This window comes from Panulirus ornatus, chromosome 4 (genome assembly GCF_036320965.1).
Source record: "Panulirus ornatus isolate Po-2019 chromosome 4, ASM3632096v1, whole genome shotgun sequence".
Taxonomy (NCBI): domain Eukaryota; kingdom Metazoa; phylum Arthropoda; class Malacostraca; order Decapoda; family Palinuridae; genus Panulirus; species Panulirus ornatus.
This window is the reverse complement of record NC_092227.1, coordinates 1,573,246-1,582,506: the sequence shown is the minus strand read 5'-3', so window position 1 is coordinate 1,582,506 and position 9,261 is coordinate 1,573,246. Positions and strand designations below refer to the sequence as shown.

Here is a 9,261-nt window from a genome sequence, read left to right as displayed (position 1 = left end):
TAATTTATAAATTCATGTCAAGAAATAGGCCAAATACTTCCTAATACTGGTACAAGAAAGCATATGGGAGGAGCAATCTCTTCACACGTATCATTATGCATTTCCAACGTGGTGCACTCAAGCTGTATATGAAAAACCAGCCTAAAAAACAATGAAACAAGACAACAGATGCTAGATGCAACAAAAATACTCGAGCATAATAAGCACCAATTAACTTTACATTACAAAAGCTCTTCTAATTTCAAACAAACAACCTACCAAACACTGGATAAGAATGCACAGTACATCTCTTCAACAAATGATCAGTTAAAATCTTCAACAAACTGACAAAGTTTTCCACCAGCCATGTTCCTCACATTGCTACACTTGCATCCACTTCTCATGAATAGAACCTGCTCACTTTTCAACCCAACTTTATCCTTGAAGATGCTCTCATGATAGAAAAGTGAAATATCAACTCTTACAGAGACCTATACTGGCTCACTACAGACACTCATGAGATAAGGACTTGAGATAAAAATTCACAGCTAAGTAATAAAAAGAATTACTTCATGGCTGATTAAGTAAACATGTATACAGTACATACATTTTTCAAAACTAGGAAAGAAACAAATGAAATCATGATAAATTAATTTTAATGAAATGGTCACAGTGGTACTGGATGTGTATCAGTAGTTAAAAGTAGCAAGTTTTCAATCTAATTTGAAAATAATATTTAGCTGCTAGTATACAACTTATTTAATATTCTTTCTATTTAGCTAAAGTATACCTATGAAATTAACATTTCAAATAATAATGGATTCTTCCCATATCTACATAAAGAGCATGGGGAAAAAATAAGCTCATTTTGTATTAAACAAATCATTAGACTATGGCTACATTATTAATAAAAAACTATATTTCTACACTGTATATACTGTACTTTTAATATTAATGGATAGTAAAGAGCACATAATTTGCATGCTATATCTTTTCATAAAAATTACCATTTCCAATACAATACATTTTCTAAATAAAGTGTGAAGTTTAATGGAACTCATTTCTAAATAAAGTGTGAAGTTTAATGGAACTCAAAGTACAAATCATGGGTCATTATTAGATAACAGATGCTTAAAACAAACAGAAATAACATTGGTTCTAACCTAATCTAAATCCACTCAGTGAATTCAGTATTATCACAGCACTTAATAATTCCATACTATGTTATGAAAAACAATTATTAGGAAAGCAGCTAGAATAGGACTTCAGAATTATACTGATTATATACAAATATCTAAAGTTCAATTGAACAGCAGAACTCACAAGGGCAAAGAGAGCAACCCTTCTCCTAACTTATGGTTTTCATGTACATAACAAATACAAACAAAATGTTTCAAGTAGTGTACTAATATATGCAACAAAGAAATTCTCCAGAATACTTGGTACTTGGTAGCTATCATTTAAATAATTTCAGTCAGAGCTCAAAAATCTGAATACCAAGCAGTATGATGATTCTTGAACACTATGTACTTAGTAGTGTCTCTGATCTTTTCACACCAAAGGAAGCCAGAAGTAAGCACCCAACCAATTTTGTGTTGCTTGACCACTTAGTCAAGCTTAGATGACTTTGTTATGTGCACTGACTTATGCTTGGCCATGCTTGTTTCTTTCACTGTCAGCAGAGAATTTGAAGATCTTGTCATGTTGTCTCTTAATCCCAGAAATTGCTGTAATTCCAACAAAATGCTGTTCATTCAGTGAATTTCAGTGCTAAAACACCCTGGTCTAGATTTACATTATTTCATCTTTTTGCATGAAAATAAGAGTAAATTACTTTAAAATTGAAATTACAAAAATTCTAAAGCTGCAGCCATGGACTTCTGAAATTCAGGGTTTTGAGCTCTGACTGTTTTATCAAGTACAACACAGCTTGTTCCAAAAAGAAAATCAGGTGAACAAACTTTAGAGAGAAAGTTTATACATGTCATCATAACAACTAAGGAATGCACCAACAGGAAAGATACTGGTGGGTTACAATGGTACATAAAATATTTAATTTCCATGATTAAGGAGGAAATCAAGCACAAAAATCACTTACACCAATACTAATTTGAAACTATATCACTAATGAACTTCACAACCACCAACTAGCTCAATGTACATTGTACGTTGTATACATTGACCAACTTGAGCATAAGGTATTGTCTATCTTTCAAATCTAAAAGCTACTTGCATGGGTACATAGTTACTTTAGCTTTTGGGTTAATCAAATTTCCTTAGTAGGAGAGTTATCATAATTACTGAGAAATGTCCATGTGTTACATAAGTTTACAAAAAAGAGAAAGGATATTTCATGAAATAATGAATCCAAGTGGATTAATGGGATTCTATTAATAATCAATTGGGAAATAAAAACTCCAAAAATTGATATCTAAATCATAATGGTTTAAGAAATGCACCAGTTGATTTTTGGATTATGTACTGGTAACAGTTTTGGTAGATCTACCATAATCTTTGTTTTTGAATCACAATGCATAAAATAACATTCAAAGAGGCACAATCAAGTTACTTTGCAAGAACTTTTTCAAATGCAGTGACTCACATCAAGTCTCCGAATCCAGCAAGAAAATGATAGTGTCTTAGGTTGGGTTCTGCTGTCTGTTTCTTTATACATCATTAAAATTCACACTTTGCAAGTGTGGAGGGGGTTAGTACAATATCTGAAGAGATTCCTCATTTCTAGCATACGTTCTTTTTTGAGAAAAGAAGTGGTTCAACTAAAGTAAGTATTTACCATGTCACATTCATTATTTACCTTTAAATAAAGTCATGACAGTAATAATCACCTAAAGTTCTTTATCATGACCTAAAACAGATATATCCTCATTAGTACTATAATTAGTGAAAGGGGACAAATGCATTTTTCAACAATCTGTAACAATGTTATCGAAAACTCTGCATAAACTAGCTATATTTCATATATCATATAAACTTTCATCATTACAACAAAACATCAGGGAAGACAGGTGATATACATGTAAAACATCAATGAAAATCATATCAAACAAAGGCACTCTATATGTTATATAAAATTTTAGGATAACAATGTTACCTGATTTTAGTCAATATCAGACGTACCATACCTACAAGAAATAACTCTAGATATACAGCTAGATGAGAATGCTACACTCTACTGGTATGAATTACGGAGGGGTCCAATTTTTGGTTTATGGAATTTTAAAGTGTTAGCTATTTATCAAAATGTAATAGTATTAACAAACAAATATCTATTTTTATCAATAGTTAAAAATAGTATTCTAAAATCTGAGCTACCTTCAGTAAACACATTTACTATGGAAAACTACACAAGTCACTCTTTTCATGAACACTCTAATTACACAAATATTGTGGGATATTAGATTTCGATGAAACCTAGATACTCATCAGCTGTATGCTCAAACTGATTTAGTCCGGACAGCGATTCGGGCATGGTGAAATGTAACGTCCAACTTTTTTCTGAAGCTCTAGAGGAAGAATTGTGTCCACTTTCTTATTCTTCCACTCATCTGAACCATCACAACAGTCACAAACACCATCATTTACCCATCCTGAAGGAACTGACTTGGGGAAACTTATTATATGTTTTAGACATACAAATTTACCGTTTACACAAGCATTTGTTCTTAGCTCATCAGATCCATCTTCAGGGCAATCACAGTAATCATCATTCACTTTACTGTAGGAAATCACCTTCCCAGAGGTTTCACACTTAAAAGTAGAGGAGGTGTTCACCTGTATCACTGCTAAATTTGCATCATTCGGGTTCTTCAAAAGATGAGATCCTGATGTAGCATTTTTACTGTTTTCTTTCATTGCAAATGGTTTCATGTTTTCCTCTTTGTGTACGGACTGATCCATTTTCTCACCATCACTCTTGACTAATACATCCTTCGGGTGAAATCTATGCCCACTTGGCACATTTTGCTTAGATGAATCATCTTTCCTTATTGGCCGCTTAAGGAAATTGGGCCGGTGTGGTTTTGGCTTAGAAGACTCGCTCAATTCGGCCACGAATGTAAACTGATACACAAGATATAGAACTGTAGCTAGCACCAGAGCCCCGATGACAGTATGTTTCCGCATTGGAAGAGTTCTTAACAACCGTCTTATTGCCATTTTCCAACTTTACAGAGTTATTTTGATTTAGTGCAATTCAGTACTGGCCGAAGAAGAGGACATATTCACATTGACAATCCTCTGGACCGTGCACTTCCAGTACCTGCCACATACCGACCACCAGCTGATTGTTGTTTATGCGTGACGTCAACTGGCAGAGACCGCCGGGTTACCATAGTAACTTCAGACATCAAATACATATTTTGAGTGTTATACAAATTATGGATAAACAAAGAAATTATAATTGAAGGAGTAATTAGTCAATAATGACTGATACAAGATGTAATACATCTATGAATTGAACGAGACGCAAAACAGTGATTACATAAGAAAAAACTAGCATTAACTAACAGTGTGGAAGAATTGAAATTTTAGATACACATTAAGATCATTAGCACCTAATTTCATCGCTAGTTTCCTTCTACTACTTCTGTCATTACCTTTACTGTTAATAATCATTGATCGGCTGTGTATATTGCTCCGTCCGTTTGATACGGTTCACTTGGTACAAAAGTACTTACGGCGAGACCGGAATGTTGTTCCTTAGCGTAACAAAACTTATATAATCTCCTGCTCACTGGTGTAGCTTTGCTGCCCGGGTCGCAATCATGGGCCGCCCAGGGTCGGGTGCAAATAGAAAATCCTGGATGCTGCAGTCGATTAACGGTCAACTCAGCAGTTCATATTCGTCTAGAGGCTGGTTGATGAATGGGTATTAATTCCAAACAGTCATACACATTAACAAAGAGTAATCTTGAGTAACATTTGCAGCTTGTGGAGAAGTACAGCTCCGACAGAGAACTGCTGGCGATCTAGTGCCATACGACACTTTCGGCTTTTCCTGGATGTTCTCATGGACCATAAACCCTTGACGCACGCCATCATTACCAAGAGTAACGTCCGGTCACACTGGGTCATCCGACAACTGAGTTACACATCTCAGTTCACCACAGACATCCGTCCGGTGTTACAAACAGACGACCCAGCAGCCGATGCCCTCTGGCGGTTCTCTGTCGGTGCAACTGTGCCCTCCCGCTCTACTGTCTACACCGTGATCGCGGCTGCCCAACGGCAGGATCCCAAGATGGTCTACCATCGTGGGTCAGCGTCGCCCCTATCCCTGGCTCCGGGGTGACGATCACGTATGACGCATCTCGACCCGGACCTCCTCGTCCTTTTATCCCAAGCCTCACCGCAGACAAGTTTTCGAGGCTCTCCACTCCCTCGCGCACCCAGGTATCCGTACAACACAGCGCCTCCTCAACCCACCCGGTTGTCTGACCAGGGATCAACGTTGGGTCCGCTCCCGTCTCCGTGGGCCATCGTCACATACAGGTCCCGCTCCACCAGTTTCCCGTCCCTTCCTTTGGATGGACCTCCTTCGGTTGCTTGGTTCTACTCGTCACCGCATCACGGCCTACCATCCGTCCTCCAACGGTAAGGTCGAGAGATTTCGTTAGCAGCACCAGGCCTCCCTCATGGCGCAACACCGCCCCACAGCCTGCATCGATAGTCTTTCTCTCGTCCCATTAAGCATCCTCCTGGTGAAGAAAGACGTGGGTTTTTCAGCCGCAGAACTTATCTACGGTTCCGCTCTCCGCCTCACTGGGGAATTCCCACCCCCAAACACCACCCTTTGCACTCCTGGACCCCCAGACGTACGCGGAAAGGCTGCTTACCTCGCTCGCTGACATCCGGCCTGTTCCCCCTCGCCATCCCTCCACTCGGCCTCGGTATATTCCTCGAGGTCTCTTATGATCATGTTTTCGTCCGGGTGGATGTGCTTCGCCGACCCTTGTAGTAGCCATATGAAGCTCCCCACTATCGAACGCCGTGGAAAGACAGAGGTCATCTCCAATGACCGCTTGAAACCTGCACATCATGACACCCCTCTCGCAGTCCTTACGCCACATCCACCTCCCACCCACTCCTTCCCTCTTTCCTATTCATCTCTTCCTCAGGTTTCAGTGACACCTGCACCGCCTCTAGATGATCCTCAACCTTCCTCTCCGATGCAAAAACCAATTTTCTACAGCCAGGAGACACGTCGGCACAAGAAACTCCCGACCAGGGATCACCACTGCCCTGACGAGGGACACAAGACACCATCATCTCCACTAGTTTTAGACCACCATCACTACCAGGACCACACACCAGACCACCACCAGGATCACGCACCTGGTCACCATCCCTTTCCACCAGCGGTCAATGTCCAGTCTCGTGAAGTACATTCGTCTCCCCAGCCTGGATCTCCTCGTAGTACAGTGGATTTCGACCCAGACGGCTACATCACGCCCTGCCCGTCGCCCTGCTCGCTACACAGACAGTGAACTTCCACGACAGAGAAAGAGGGGGTGAGGGGGGGGGGGTAATCGCAGCATCACTACCTGACCTCCCAACACCCCGCTCCCAGCTAGCACTAGACGACCAGCCGACTATACCATCTACCTCATCAACATTCAAGTTTTGATCTCGACAAAATGATGAAGAAAGAGAGTAGTGTAGCGACTCGCTGTTGCCCCAGAAAATGTTACCTGATTGACGACATTTTGATTTAATGGCAGGTCACCAAGGCTAGTGGGTCCTGGTTCGGTGCATTACACATGACAGCTAGAGAGTAGATGTGAGCGAATGAGGCTCATGTGTTTATCTGTTCCTGGCGCTTCCTTGCTAACGCGGGGAATGGCGAACAGTGTATGTGTGTGTGTGTGTGTGTGTGTGGCCGACGGAGGCTCAGCCATCTAGTACCTATTACAGTCTTCCCTGCACACTGGAATATCCCCGTATATGTACAAGTGTGGGGATGGGAAGCTCTGTATGACACGTGCAGGGCCTCAAGTAACCTGACCTGGACACCAGTGTAAGCCACAAATCTGCTTAATTTACGACGTCGACGATTTTTTTTTCATTTTTATATCTTTCAACTTAATTATAATCTTTTTCATCGGGGAAGCAATATTTTTCAATAAGGTTGTGCATATGAGAGAGACAAATTATACAGGAAGCAAAATATAAATTATGACACTGTTAACACGAAGAGAAGAAATGAATGACTATATTTTCGTATTTCTATGAAACAAATGTGATTTTACTATGTGTTTCCCGGGTCTACAAGCGCTACACATTATGGCAGATGACCAAACGCAGGAGTTAACATGGTCTAATGTTCAGAGTTCTCGACTATTTGAATCTTTTCTTTTTAATTTTTCTTTTCGGGAATGATGAGCACAGCGTTGCGATGATCATATGCCCAATCTTTTCTATGAAGACTTCTAATATTTCTTCCGAAAAAAGTTGAAAAAAGCAATCTGTTTCTAAAGAAAATTACTGACGAGTAGCAGTTGATTAACCTGTACAGCCCCGTCTCCATTCACATGACTTTGGAAACAGTTAAGACTACTTTATCAAATAACAGTGCATCATAATCATGCGCATACAAAACGCAACTTGGTTTCCTTGAGTATAACAGTAATATTCACATGAATATCCCTTCATATAGATTAGCAAACATGAACAGTTTCTTCTTATATCTATGTAAATACAGACACCAGCATTGGTCAACTATGTCGGATAAAAATAGTTTTCGTTTCGAGATAATTTCATTTGTGTGCTGTCCGCCCACCTGGGTCAGGTCAAAATGCAAATTAGTGTCAGGTCAGAGGTCAGCGACTGCAGATGGTCAATGATAAGACGAAGAGTGAAATTCATGTTTCTGGCGCAGGAGAGGAATGTCTGGTGAATCGACAAGTCATGAATATCACTAATATTGTCACTGTGTGTACAGGAGGAGGAGGAGCTCAATGCTCGCGGGACCTCTCATATCTTAAACATTGTTTACTATCATACAATATTTTGAGCCAAGGTCAACTCTCAGGTTGTCACAGTTGGCTAACGTAACTTGTTGGCTTCATCCAACGTTCTGTTGTTGTGGAAATTTTTCAAATATTTTCTCTCTCGCTTCTCATTGTCGCGTCTCATACTAAATGTAACCGGACTCTGGGTCATCAATTGTGGTCAGGCGCCTGTGACCCTGGGTTGAAGAGACAACCTCAGGTCATGACCCCTTCTGATCACCCCTTGTACCTCTTATTGTTATCTATATATCTGTTTATCTATCTTCATTACTATGTCTCTCTTCCTACATGTTTGTTTCTTAAGAAATGAAAATATTTACTCGGTTTTAAAGTCATGAAATTGTGCTAAACTCTCCTTACGCAGATAATTATCAGTGTAACACGGACGCGTTAGAATTCCTGGTATTGACTTAAATGGAACTGATACTGGCAAAATACACATACAGCACATACTTAAAATCAACACAGTCAACATTACTATTTTTTACATTACAAAATGTGTACATCTTAGTGCATTAATGATAATAATGATAATGATTATAATAATAATAATAATATTATTAGCAATAATAATGATTGATAATAATCATAACGTATTGAATTAGAGAGAGAGAGAGAGAGAGAGAGAGAGAGAGAGAGAGAGAGAGAGAGAGAGAGAGAGAGAGAGAGAGAGAGAGAGAGAGAGAGCTGACTAATGACTTGCGGACCTTATCCTTTAACTATATCTATCTCTGGTGAAGCTAGTGTTGACGTTCCTCTAGTAAAATGGCCACAGATTCCACTGAAAGTTTATAAAGACGAAAGACGAGAATAATACTGAATAATGAAAATTTATCATAGGGTTTCCCGATGAATGGTATAGATTACTAGATAATGTCATCGGTACAAATATATAGGAAAGCTGCGGCCATGGACTGGGTGGGAGGGTGAGTGAATGTATTGTGTATGTTTAGGATCTGCTTTGAAGACAGCAAGATATGCGGAACTGGATCTCTTGCTCTACGATGCAATACTACAGTACTGAATTCCTTGCTGTGCACTGCAGTGTACATACCAGTGAATCCCCTGTTGTGTTCTCCATACCAGGAAATAATCTGAAAAGAGGAAGAAATAAGAAATGTTTTGCCTAGTAGATCATGGCCAGATAATTTGTCTCTTACGAAACATTTAATTCACCGCTCAGGCATTATCCTGCGGGGTTGTTGCCATAAATTGGTCTGTTTTGTCAAGGAGAAAATTGATGCCGTAATTA

The 9,261-nt window shown here is 39.5% G+C and overlaps 1 protein-coding gene across 4 annotated transcripts; it reads right to left on the bottom strand.

The window, feature by feature from the left end:
- Nucleotides 1-618: 618 nt before the first annotated feature.
- Nucleotides 619-9,079, bottom strand: LOC139765021 (uncharacterized). Of its 4 annotated transcripts, none has more exons than XM_071692113.1 (2): nt 9,064-9,079; nt 619-5,696 (listed from the first exon to the last, which is right to left on the bottom strand). In XM_071692113.1, the coding sequence occupies exon 2, from the start codon at nt 4,153-4,155 to the stop codon at nt 3,445-3,447; it is 711 nt and encodes a 236-aa protein (XP_071548214.1). In that variant the 5' UTR covers nt 4,156-5,696; nt 9,064-9,079; the 3' UTR covers nt 619-3,444. The 4 variants fall into 4 exon arrangements, with proteins under 4 accessions (XP_071548214.1, XP_071548199.1, XP_071548206.1 ...); XM_071692098.1 differs by lacking the exon at nt 9,064-9,079 and adding an exon at nt 5,835-6,492; XM_071692105.1 differs by lacking the exon at nt 9,064-9,079 and adding an exon at nt 6,334-6,487.
- Nucleotides 9,080-9,261: the final 182 nt, after the last annotated feature.

Coding starts and splice junctions, on each gene's coding strand:
- LOC139765021 (XM_071692113.1), bottom strand. CDS start 4,155: ATGGCAATAAGACGGTTGTTAAGAACTCTTCCAATGCGGAAACATACT.